This window comes from Falco biarmicus, chromosome 6 (assembly GCF_023638135.1).
Source record: "Falco biarmicus isolate bFalBia1 chromosome 6, bFalBia1.pri, whole genome shotgun sequence".
Classification (NCBI taxonomy): Eukaryota; Metazoa; Chordata; class Aves; order Falconiformes; family Falconidae; genus Falco; species Falco biarmicus.
Window position 1 is genome coordinate 86,627,677 of NC_079293.1, and position 13,672 is coordinate 86,641,348.

At 43.5% G+C, this 13,672-nt stretch overlaps 1 protein-coding gene across 4 annotated transcripts in view; it reads right to left on the reverse strand.

Moving 5' to 3' along the window:
* Positions 1-13,672, reverse strand: part of SMYD3 (SET and MYND domain containing 3) — a 420,179-nt gene that overhangs the window by 4,964 nt on the left and 401,543 nt on the right. For all 4 annotated transcript variants that reach the window (XM_056344176.1, XM_056344178.1, XM_056344179.1 and 1 more), the window contains one exon: positions 3,040-3,148. In XM_056344176.1, the coding sequence (XP_056200151.1) occupies positions 3,040-3,148 (109 nt within the window). The remainder of the gene's footprint in view (positions 1-3,039; positions 3,149-13,672) is intronic.

Consider the following 13,672-nt stretch of genomic DNA (forward strand, 5'->3'; position numbering starts at 1 on the left):
CCAGCACTCCGAGGCTGTGCCTGATTAAACAGGATTTATATGTGAGGTGAATTTCACTCAGAGCTCAATTCCTCTGCACCTTCCACATCCTTCTCCTTAATGCCACACTGAAATTAGCCTGACGAGGATTCCAATGGGGTGCTGCTATTCAGTGTCAGAGTGCATTAAGAAGAGTAATGAAGCGGAGAAGGTAATCGAGTTTCTGCTCTGAGCATGTGGCATGCTCTGTTGACACATCTAATCACAAAGGGCCAGGCTGGGTTCTCAGATAACTCTAGGGTATTAGCTGAGCTAAGAAGGACACAGACCTGTTGGAGCAAGTCTGGAGGAGGGCCACGAAGATGATCAAGGGGCTGGAGCAGCTCCACTGTGAAGACAGGCTGGGAGAGCTGGGGTTAATTCAGCCTGGAGAAGAGAAGGCTCCGGGGGCACCTTATAACAGCCACCCCGGTACCTAACAGGGGATGACAAGAAAGCTGGAGAGGGAATTTTTACAAGGGTATGTAGTGACAGGGCAAGGGAGAGTGGCTTTAAACTGAAAGTGGGTAGATTTAGATTAGATACTCGGAAGAAATTCTTCACTGTGGGGGTGGTGATGCACTGGCACAGGCTGCCCAGAGCAGCTGTGGGTGCCCCATCCCTGGCAGTGTCCAAGGCCAGGCTGGACGGGGCTGGGAGCAACCTGGGCTGGTGGCAGGTGTCCCTGCCCATGGCGGGGGGTTGGAGAAGGGTGAGCTTTAAGGTCCCTTCCAACCCAAACCATTCTATGATTCTACACTAGGAATCACATCCTTTATTTCCAACAAACTGGGAATTATATCTTGCTCTGATTTGTTGTAGTGTAGACAGCAATGAAGAGAATCAGTTTCCTATCTCATCCTACGCTTACAAATTGCATCGAGATATAGGATGACAAGAAGCTTTTCTCAGCTGTGCTCCCAGAGAGTGGGAGTTCGGTCTCCCAGTCTCACACATGTGGGTGGAAACGGGGAGAGGCTCTGCAGGGAACAGGCAAAACCACAACAGGATGAGTTTGTACATGGTTCTGCGTCTCAGCTGTAAAGCACTTACTGCATCCTTGCGGACCAGTAATGGCTTGGGGACCACAGCCAGAGGTGCACTGAGGTATGGCATAGAATGGTAAGCAGCATCTTATTCTCCCTTTTCAGGGAAAAAGGAGATCACAGCTTGAAAAAGGGGTTTTCATTAGGCATTGCTTAGTATTTGAAGAATAATACAGTAGCAATCTGGCTTGCAATGAGCAACTCCTTCACTACAAACATCCGAAACCCCATCACAACCTCCACCTTCACTGACAAGCAGCATTCAGATCTCTCTAGAGGATTCACTCCAGTTTAATTTAGTCAGTATCACATTAGAAATGCAATTAGAAGAATGCCTGTTGATATATTGTGGCAGCAGCAATGCAAATAGAAGCTTCTCTGACTGGGGACTCGCTCTACCTCCTGAAAAGGAAAGTCTGAATGTTTGGAAATTATAAATATTACGGGGGAAATAGCAGAGCAGATTACCTGGCATATGACAGATATATGACTTACTTCTGAATAATGCATGGAAAATAGAATTGATTACTCTTCCATCTGCTCTTTAATGATCAGAATTGGCCATAATTTAAGTTAAATATATCAAGTGAAGATTTAAGTTACCAAGACTTAGTAAGACTGGCATCGTATTAAATACTAGTTTATTATTTCAACATGTGGAAAGTATCAGTTCTTCAGCTTGCATAATTAATCGGGTGTTGCAAACAAATAGATATGGGGGTTGAAAAAAGTAAGTACAAAATACTAAGTTATCTAGAGAAGCATGACAGATGTTAACTTCATAGGGGATCCAGGCAGGAGTGAAACTCACTTCTCCCCCACAGCCCCAGTGCAGACACCCATTCCCTTCCATCCCCAGCAGCTGCCCTACCTCTTTGCCACAAGACTAGCTGTCCATGCAAGCGTGCACCTTAACCATCGGGGGGACACAGCCAGCTTCTGCACTTCTTTCCAAAACTGGGGCCAGCGCTGGGGCCTGCTCCTGCCCAGCAGCAGTGGGCCAGTAGCTGGGCCAGGTGGCTTTCTGCAGCACCAGCCAAGGTGACGAGGAGCCACTGCCAGGCACTGGAGGTGGGCTGAGAGACGAGAGGTGGAACCGCCTGGAGCATGTACTGTCCTCAGGCCAAGCTGACCACAAGACAATCAATAATACAAGGGAATAAAAGCCTAAGATATCTCTGAGGGGAACTGGGGGCAGCACATCTTCCAAGGGGAGAAAAACACCCTAGCAGTGATTGAGGGCTTGAGATGGGAAGCAAGTGAAAGCCTGCATCCTGAGAACACGTTACACATGGAAGGGGATTCTTCAACGTATTTAAGATGATACCAACAGCAATATAACAGCAGGATAAATGAAAGCCTGAGGTAGGAGGAAATTAATATAAAAGTCAGCTCAGGTACAAGAGGGATGGCTTAAAGCTGAAATGTAACTAGCAAAGCACCAGCTGCAAAAAGAGATCAAAGAAGGGAAAGACGATGATATAGAAATAGGAGGGATCAGGAAGCCTGCCTGTTGATTTGAGTGTGGCTCACAATAAAATACAAGCATTAAAGGTAAAGTTCTCCAATCTGAAATCACAGATCCCTGATAGGGAATAAGGAGGGTAAGAAACTGCAGCTCTGCTCCTGTTCTTGCACTGTCAGTACTCCCAGACTCTGCTATGGCAAGGAGGACAGTGTGAGGCACTGAGATATTTTTATCTCTTCGGATCTAATAGTAATTTTTCATCCAGGCACCTCTGAGCTATCAAACTGTAATTAGCAGTGACTGATGCTGGAAGAAGTCGGTGCCTGAAACACTGAGCAACAGTGACCCGTCACCGCACTCAGCTGCAGCCTGTGGAGACACCGCTGATGGAAAAAGCAGTGAGGAGTATGCAAAGGCACAAGGGACAGTCAGAGCAGAAGTGGGGGACACAGACAGCAGGTTCAGGGGAAGGAGGGAGGGGGACAGAAGAAAGCTGACAATACTGACCTGTTTCAAAGTCTCCAGTGCCTGAGGAAACATGTCCTGACTGTACTGCAGTTTGCCCACTCGCATCAGCTGGACAGCCCTCAGCGGATGGAAACCAGGATAATACAAGCTGCAGAGAAAAAGGAGGAAAAAGTCCATGTCAGCTCTCACCTTCACAGTCACTGCCTCTGCTGAGAGCTATTAGGGTGGGACTGCAAAGTCATTGTGAATGTTAATAAGGTACTCAGAGAAAATTAGCTGCACTACTGAGAAGCATGAAATACTGACGGGAATTAGCAAATTATTACTCTCCATCTCAGAGGAATGCCTTTAACATTATCCTGTTAGAAAGTGACGGGAGTGGGATTATTTAATTCGCTACTGTTGGAGAATACAATAGCATTTACTGTACTTAGTGTTGCAAACAGAGGTCGTTCACAATCTCAGGTCTCTGGAGAGGTATAATTTTAAGAGGAAGCTTCAGCAAGGAACCCAGTTCTGGATCCTCCAAGATGAAGGAGAGGGACTGCAGGGAATGCAGGTACCTAACACCAAGGCCACTGTTTCTGAGGGTTTGCTTGCTGCTCCTCGTTGTGGAAAGAACTGGTGCTGCGTGCCCAAGGGTACATCTCAGCCTTGGCTCGTGCATCTAGACAAGGCATCTGCTAGTGTGAGGACACGCTCCCATTCTTAATTAATTTCGCAGAGGCAGAGGTTTTCCATCAATCTCGCTGGAGTTAATAAAGACAGAACTATGCTCTCCTTCTTTCTAGGAAGTAGATTGAGAGCAATGTCATTATTCATTCCTCTGCAGATGCTCTTGAAATGTCCATGCTTTCATGGTGACCACTCTGCATTTCCAAATCCTGCTGGCCTTTGGCTCACAACACCTGGACCTCAGCCCAGCCCTGTGCCCGAGCTGTGGCGGGCACGGCATCTCAGAAGAGCAACCTGGGGGCTACAGAAAGCTGTGGATGTGACTTGCCTGGAACTGGTCAGCAGGAAATACGAGGTGAAGGGACACACCTGGATGTTACATCACTTGAAAAAGATCTTATATTTCTTTTGCCTAACTACACAAATCAAAGAATAAAAGTCTTAAGCACACTTACTGAAGACAAACACCCTATCCGATCAAACAGCATTTCACTTCCTCAAGTACACCGGTGTGCTTGAGGACTGTCTAAAAAAATACAGAATTTGTCACGACTGCAGGAAGAAGAGCCAATAAGCTTCCTAAAATCTGCTCTTTGAAGAATTTGGTTTTGTGTTTACCCCAAACCTACCATCATCGGACTTCAGGGGAATTGCTAATGAATGAAACCACTGCAGTCTGAAGGACACTTAAACCTGCATGAGTATGATTAAATGCATGCTGGGACATTAAACGATGTAAATTTGTACAGTGCAGAGGAATCTTCTGATAAATCTGTGTGGCAATGAATGAGTTATCTTTCTCCATTACTTTTCAGTAATGAAAATGCAAACACGATTAAACACAAGTAATTGTTTAAATGGCTATGTATCTGGCTGTCCTTCCAAATCTCAAATGAAGATGTGTAAACATCATGGAAAATGTTTTCACACCCAAAAATCCCTTTTCTGCTGATCCGACGCAGTTTCAGTGAAGACAAACAGAAACACATGGGAAGCATGCCTGGCAGGATCTCAGAAGCAACAGCTCCTGGTCTGCCAAAGCCTCTCATGAAGCAACAGAAACCAACTCCTCAATGAGAATAATCCATCCTGCATTGCCACCAGCATCACCCACTCAGCCCCCCTGTGGGATGCAGTTCAAGAAGGCTGGAGGGCCAGCGGGCCAGAGAGCAGAAAAATGGTAGCGCTTATCTCGGTCCAACCCGACCACTCAGGAGCTTCAAGGATCTGGTTAAACAAACACCAGAAAATTATCAGTAGGTTTAGTTTTAGATTTTGTTTCTGGTTATTGTACCAGTTAACATGGTGCTATCTGCTACTAGTTGAATAGGGAAAAAATGCAACTAAGTGACAGGTTTTGGTGTGAATTAGCAAAGAGCAACAGAAATTGCAGCGCTAACACAGCACAAATGGGAGTAGTGAGCACGTGCACAACTTAGTAAAAATTGCAAAAAAGTGATGCCTATACGATTGTGTACTTCTGCCCTCACCTGTGGCTGCTGAAAAGGAAGGAGTTAAATGGTCGTTCCCTCTCCTCTGGGCCACAGAAATGCCAGGATGCCCGGGGCAAGGATCACAGTCACAAGAGGAGCCAGGAAGGCAAAGACTTTTGCAGGAGATAACTCATCTTTGCAGTCCCCACTAGACTGTCTCTGCTGTACCCTGACAGGTCTGGTTCTTTTCCCACTGCTCCTTCACAGCCTCTTCACATCTCCTTCATTTCACACCTTTCATCCTTTCAACCACCTTTTTCATGTCTCTCATGTTCCTCTCCCTCCTGAATAACCAGCTCCATCCAAAATGCCAACAGGAACAGGGAACCTGGGCTGTGCCTTGCCTGCAGCCACCTCAGGGATGGCAGCTCACACAGACAAATCTAGGCTATATTTTCGTTCAGCAACGTGGCACCTGCTAAACATCACCTGGGCCCATCAGAATTCAGAACCTGCCCCTCCATGCAAACAGGTTTCTTTCCATACATTCACCTGCAGTCAGTAAAGATTTAGCATTGTGGTATATGCAATATTGGAGAAAACAGGCAGCAATTCAGCAATGTCAGGCCCTCAGCCCGGACTACCGGCCATAAACTAAAGCACGTGAAAATTTAAGATGAAGACACAGAAGGAGTAAGTGTGAAATGAAGAACCCTGTGTTCATAAATATTTACAAAGCTGTTTTACTGAGCTGATTTATACTCTGATCTTATGCATGTACATAGTTATATTTGGCAAGCCTTACAACTGACATTTGAAACAACTGTTTGTTATCATATTCTAGAATAAATCTATTAAACTTTGGAACACCTTTTGTGGAAGCACATCCATTGAGTGAGTTTACTAGAGAAATGCAGACAGCTTGCGGCTCTTCTGGGAGACGTGTAAGTGAGAAAAATGCTGCTGGCTTCTCCCAGGCATTCCTAGGATTCAGTATTATGAAAAACTGGCATGGCAGAAAGGACTAAAAAGCAGTGTCAGGTACTTGTGAGCCAATTTATTATCCCCACACATTGCTCTGAACAAAGCCAAGTGGATAAATTTAAGAATAAGGGAGACATTTACCAGCCAAGGAACTGGTACCTAAAGACTGTCAGCAAGAGACTAAGACAGCTATAGAGAAATACATGCTGTGAAACACGTTACAGCGTGGGTAGAGTAGGAATTCAATCTGAAAAGGATTTTATGAGATTTACCAGGACCTGAGGGACAGGAAGGGGAACAGTAACATATTGAAAGCTGAAATAAAGATAGTTCCGTGGAGTGATGTTTCCTGGCCCTTGGCACTGGTCAATGCTCAGTAGCTCGCTTGCAAAGAGAGATTAAACAGAATACAACAGCTAACAAGTAAAGCTGCGCTGTAAACAAGAGAATTGGAGGAGGCTGAGAAAGAGCTGTACATTTTGTGTCACATTTTCTGCTTATATAAGGCAGCACAGCTTTGTTCCCATCTATGACCAACAACATCCATGCTGGCTTGTGCCTCCAGCCTGTCCTCCTGCCTATCGATGGGTCCCCCCACTTCAGTGTCATCTGCAAACCACACAGAAGTGCCTTCTGTCACCTCCGCCAGGTCATCGATAAAGATGTTAAACAGGACGAGTCCCAGGACAGACCCCCATGGTACCTCACTGCTATTGGCACCCAGACAGGTATGACCCAACAGCCAGACCCTCTCGCGCTCACCACCCAACCAATTCTCCACCTGTCATCTAGCGCTCTACTCACCTGGACTGTAACACCCTAACTTGGGTGTTACCTCCCTGATCTTCTCGACTTTGCAAAGATAACGGTGAGCAAAGCTGGCCAGCTCTCCCAACACCTTTGCTGGAGGTAGCCATCAGGTCTGATGTGTTTGTAGGGGTCACACGCTCCCAGGTAATCCCTGGCTCAACCTTTCTTCTGGGATGTGCCTGGGAGACATCATAGGTGAGCAGTGGAGCAAAGGCGGCACCGTCTAGCTTACTGTGCAAAACCTCAAAAGGAAGCTATTTCCTAGTCACCGGGTAGCTTGCACCAGTGCTTCACTGTTCCAGGCACCAGCAGTTCCTGCATTTCAGTCACAAAATACAAGGATTCCAATTTTCACTAGGCAAAGACACGGCCCAGACTTTGTAAAGCAATATCTGCTTCTAACACACCATGAAATCAATAGCTCCTCTTTGTAATTCATCTACAAGGTTTGCCTTGATTAACCCCCAGAGCAGTTGCTGATCACATATTTTATAAAGAAAAAAATATTTTTATTCAGTCTATATATTAGCTCTGAATCTCTCCAAGCAATCCCTTGAGTTCTCATGTAAAGGAAAATGTAAAGAAGACAAGCCTTGACAAATTTTAGCCAGTTCCTCCTATTTCTTAGTACTGTAGTTCCATTAATTCCACTCAACTTATCTCCCATTACAGGGTAAATAATGAGAGCTTTTTTGTTCTCTTGTGAATTAAAGCCTAGTATTAAAAAAAAAAAGACTATGCCAATTCACTTCCTTTTCTGATGCCTCATATTTTAAAATAAATAGACGCCTACCATTCCTTGTAAATCAGTCTGTGGGGTTAACATTTACACTGTTGTCTTCAGCCTGACATAATTAGAAGCAGGCAGGATTTATAAAACCTGAAATAAGAGTCTGAAATGGAAATGTTACAAGGCTTTCTAATATGGTGACATGTATAAAGTGATGCTACACCTAACTGTAAATTGCTTCGCAGTACCTTTTAGTGCAAGTAAATATGACAGCATAAAACACATAAAGGGGTTTCAGGAGCCTCAGCAACAGAGAAGGAATTAAGAAGAGGCTCTCGGGCTTCAGCAAAGGTGGTGAGCAGAAAGCAGAGAGGGTGGTGTAAGCCTCACAACAGAAACATACTTGCTACAGCTGGTGGAAATGTCCACCACCAATACAGCACCCACTAAGTTCAACCTTCTCTTCTTTCTCTGACTGCTCAGTATTTGAACACATTAATTAAAGCTGTTCATTGAACTGCAGCCTAGGAATTATTTTTATGTTGTCCAGTTATTTGTTTTTTCGTTATTCAGTGATGTGAGACCGGCCATCTAATTCACATGATATTATTTCTGCTCCTTGGCTGGGATGGTCAATGGGTTCTAAATACGGCAATTATGAAAAACATATTTAGGACAAATTTAAGGACAAATTATGATTTGTGCTAAAAAGTATAAAACATTTGGTATCTATCATCATTTCCAGGCAGGAACTAGTTATTTAATGAAACTCGAAGAAATCATGTGCTGTGGGAACATAAGACAGGTGTTCTAAACCGTGCTCAATTAGGAGCTTACAGATCTTAATGGCAATGGTGCTGCTGCTGTTCAGTCTGATCTACACGGAATTTCACCTAGCAATTCCTGCCCCAAAATCAGTAATTTGGGGCTTAAATAGTGCTTAACAAGCAATGTTGTGTTTATGGAAAATGATCTTGAGCAGCTTTATACATAATATCCTCAATATTAGTATTTTTTAATAAGCACGAGACTTGTGCAAGAGTTTTGCCTGGAACAGCACAAGGTTACAGGGTTATTTTTGGAGGGAGTGGGAATGTGTTATCAGTACTGGACTAAGTGGCTCTGTTTTGCATGTTAAGTATTAGAAGCCTAGTTGGAATTGTAAAATTTCTAAGGGCAATAGATCTATACTAACCTGTGTATAATCTTTAGGGCTCCCTGTGAAAGCCTTCTGAAAGAATACTGGCCTGGCTTCCATGATAATATTGCTTGGAATAATAATGGTGTCAACTTGTTACACTTTCTGGTTTCTCTTCCTCTCTCTTTCTCCCTCTCTTTCTTTTCTTCTCTCAACAATGTTATAATCTCAAAATAAATTCCTATTTATCATGGATAACCAGACAAGCGTGAACCAGTTCAGTACCTTCCCATTCCCCTTACACCTTCTGCAGCATCCGTGCCATTTTGGGAGCAGCAGGCTAAATGCTTTACCTGTGGCAGACCTGATAGACTCCAGCTTCCCTGAAAGGTTTATTGTCCATTTTATCTCCCCATCACTGTGTCTCATGGAGATGATCAAAACATCAGTGAACAGTTTAGTGCTGGCATCGCTCTTTTCTATTTTTTCCCAGATTTGACCTCTCTCACTTGGATTTTGGGATCAGCTCCTCAGCACTAGCTGGGAGGTTTTCCTGGAGGTAACTGCTAGTGCACATCCCTAAAGCATTACAAAAAAGCTTTGCCAGTGATAAGAAGACATTACTATTGTTATTATTATTAGAAAATTTATGCTGGGAAATCTCTAGCAAGCTAAAGCAGGAAAAGTTACTTTCTGGTATTCTTGCATAAAACTATTAATTACCACTAAGAGAATTACTATTCTGGTTTAACCAAATAACAGCAAAAAGTCGGCAACACTTTCTGAGCCAGCTGTGGCCTGATACCACTAGAGATGTGTAGACCTAATGCCACTACTCCAAGTTCACTTGGAAGTCTCCATACTCTTATAATATATCCTGGCTGCACATTTTTGCAGCCTAATTTAAACATGCTCTCTATCTGTGTTATTGCTGTACTGGCAAAACTCTCAGTAACCCCAATATCAAAATTTTTACCAACAACCCCAACTCGGGCATGAGCCTCATGCCACAGAGCACTGAAGAGCACAGCATGGTGGCCCTCATTCCACGCAGATCAGCCACAAGGCCCAGGCAAATGCAGCAAGAGAAATGTTGCAAAAAAAAATCTCCGGGAAAGCTAGGAGTTGAACCTAGATCTCATTGTAACTTCAGGATGACTTTTGGTTCATGCAGAGCCCGGTTCTTGTGTCTGTGCTGTCTCCTCTATCTGTCTAGCTCTGCCAATCCAAATGAAAACAAATGTAGTTTTACAGGCTTAACAGGCTTGCTGTATTTTGTAAATGAAATGCAGAGGCAGTAACCTTAGTTTAGAAATTTTTGTACCAGACTGCCAACTTATTATTCTGGTTTTTTTATTTATTCTGTCCTCACTCAAGAAATGTCCTGATATTTCAGTGAAACAACTGCCTCTGGAAACAGTGTAGGATTTACATCTGTGAAATTATGGCTCAAAGTATTTCTCATCACATCTGCATCTCATACTGTTCCATTACTATTTGTTTCAGTAATTTAACTGATGTGATCAAATAAGCAATCACACTTCTTAATCGACTGAATTCTCCAGAAATGTTAGCTATCCATCTCAGAAATCATTCCTTTCTGGATGCTGATCATTCTGCCATATTCCTTATGCTGATAATTTACGTCACATTAAAATGGATATTGTTCCAGATGTTGGCTCTGCCAGATTTGAATGATAACTTCAATAAAATGAAGAAGTGGTATAAAATGCAATTTTCATTTTGGCTCTCAATCTGTCTAACAACTCACCCACTTTAAATGCTAACACTGTCTGTTGGAAATGTCCACTTCAAATGTTCTGTCTTCTGGTGTTAAGAGTTGTTAAGGAAAGAAAGTGTGCTCCATCTGGAATGGAAACAGGAAAAGATTTTATATAGATCTTCCCTGTGTCCTGATCTTCAAAACATCTTGTAGCTCTTTGGTTTTTTGTCACAGGTTCACCATCCTTACAGCTGAAGATGGTAGGTAGGATGGGCTGTCGCTGCAGATAGGAACGTACTGTCTCAGCCCTTGCATAACCATAAGAGTAGGAGATTAAAGTCAACAGTTTAGTTCAAAGGATTTATAAAATTATTTTTAAAGCCATACAGAGTATGTTGGAAGAATGCCAGAAAACACAAGAAGTGTAGGGAAGACGGCAGAGGAAGCACGGGAAAGCTAGTTAAAGGGAGCACACATGGGAAGAGAAGCAAAAAACAGAAGGAAAATGTACACCAGAGACACTGTAATTTGTGACAGAGTCCTTGGGGTCACCTTCTCCTCCAGCAGTGAACCTATGACTAGCTGTTGATGTTCAGGAAAACGGCCCACCTTCCACATCCCGTACAGCTGAGAACACAGGCCTGGCCGCAGGTACCAGCGATGCAAGTTCAGACTCCAGTTCTCTTAGAGCAGATCATGGATCTAGAGGTTTGCATGGCCTCTCCAGCCACAGAACCAGAGCGACAGGGGAATGAAAAGCACTGCTGCATCCCTTATGCAAGCTGCATATGACTCTCCTCTGCTTCCCTCTGCTCTGCTGAGTCCCCCCAGCATCAGAGCCACACACATCCAACTGCTACTGGTGTCGGCAAACTGCAGAGAGGTCGTGTGAGTGCAAACTGCACAAGGGTGGGCGCCGCTGGTGGTATTGATATCTGCAGTGCTGAGCGTCTTCTCTCCACTCACCAGGATCTCAGATGGAAGACCGTTGTGATGCAAAAGACTGATAACGTGAGTTAGATCACTGCTTTAAGCAATAGTATCAAACTTCCTTGTTTCCTTTTCTATTGCGTCTCCAGACAATTCTCCAGAGAAACTGTCTGGTGCAGTGCAATGACTCTCTCTTTAGAGAGATGATGACAAATACCAGTTTCAGACAGGATGGCTGAAATATGGAGACACACAGTCATTTTTCTTATGGTAGCTGTGGGTCAGGAAAGAGTCAAAGCAGCCTGTTGTTCGGCTGGATTTCTGTCACTTTCCACTTCAGGAGACTAGAATTATTGCTATTTTTATTAAAACTTTTTTGTACATACCGATCAGTGTTTTAGTAGGCATTTATACAGACAGTGATGGGTTCTGAAGTAACCTGTATAATTTGGGAAATAGATCTTGGAGTTATACTGGATATTTCTGTGAAAATACCAGCTCTGTGGACATTATAGTCAAAAAAGCAAAACAAATATAAGGATATTTTTTAGGAAAAGAAAACAGAGAAGTGCTGTAAAAATACATCATCCCCTATATCTTGAGTACGGTATGCAATTCTGATCCTGTCTTTCCAAAAGACTTCAGTAGAAAGGTGATGAGGCCAGTTAGAGGCAGTGCAATGAAGGAGTAAACAAATAGACCAGGAGAAGCCTGCAAAAGAAATGAATGTGGAAGGACTTGTTGATGGCTCTACAAAATCACAGGTAGTGTGGAAAAGGCAAATGAGGAATCGCCGCTGTCTTCCAGAATACCCAGAAGGTATCAGCTGAAACCAACTGGCACGTTCAGAACAAATGCAAAGGTGTTCTGTCTCAGACACTAGTTGAGCCATCAGCCTCCTACCTCTAGGCGCAGTGGATTTTTGATCAAAAAGTAAATGGATAACCACATTCAGGTTCTTATTTTCTTCTCCCAATATCTACATTATTTGGCAGGTTACAGTCACACTGTGATCACCAAATCTTCTTCCCTGTCTGCTATTTCCAGATGTTAAGCTTCCAGTTTAAAATGGATGGAAAAGTGAGAAAGGACTCATAGGAAACTCCCTCTTTTTTTTTTTTTGATGTCTCACAAAACCTGCCTCTTTCTTACCCAGTTTCTTACCCACCTTTTATCATTTTTCTGCAAATGACCAACCAGAATGACAGTAACTCTGTAATACTTCATGACATTCCTCACTGAAGCTTAGTATTTTCCTTCCCTTAGATTATATCATCTTATCAAAAATACAGTCTTCCATGATCCATTTTCAACACAGCTAGAAATTTATAGCATTTTCTATTCCTTTTACTTTCTTCTGTCTTCACAATTTGCCCAAAATCTTTGAGGTGATGGCCCTCTAGTTCCCCCTTCCACAAGTACCATGGGCCTTACTCTTCAGTTGTTCAGTGTCACCTTTGACGTGAGGATGGTCTTTGAGCACCACAGGTACTTTGGAAGCGCAGCGTACCACATCCATAGCCAACAGTGATGCTGAGTGAATACAGAAAGGAATTTGCTCTGCATCCAATTAGCAAGATGGTCTGTTCTGCTTTGTGCTGTCTCCTGGCATCGCTGTTCGCTGAGTAAAGACCTTCTTGTTTGCACTGACACCACAGTGGCATTGAGTTTACCAACAGAATTTCATGTTATGGGAAAAAGTGAGACCAGGGATCTCTACTTTGCCCAACAATCTTCACACCAGCAAGATGCTGGTTCACTGTCACGCCAACAGCAGACATCTGATGCAGTTGGTTGGGTAGCTGTTGAACCTAGTCTCAGCTTTTCCACCTTTAACATGTGAATCCTGATCTGCTCAGTGGAGCTGATATGAGGGCTAAATTCACTTGTGCTTGTGAAGAGTTCTGAGAGTTTAACTATAAGATTCTGAAGAAGTTCAAAATATTAGCACTAGTTCCGAGGAGAACTACAAATACTTGGTAAACTACACAGTTAAAATGTGACAGCTAAATAAGACCATCTGTCTGAACTGGAGAACACTTCCATCCAGTCTCTCAGCTGGCTAGAAAATTTCTTGCATGACCCAAAAGGCATGTAAATTGCACCAGAGTTTCCTAGGAAATAAAACAAGCTGGAAGGAAGGGGAGGGGGAAAATAGCATTCTTTAGTGAGAAAAGGAGACCTGCTATGAACTTTATGAACAGCAATCACGAGCAATAATCACTCCCAGGCTCTACAGTGCTGCCTGA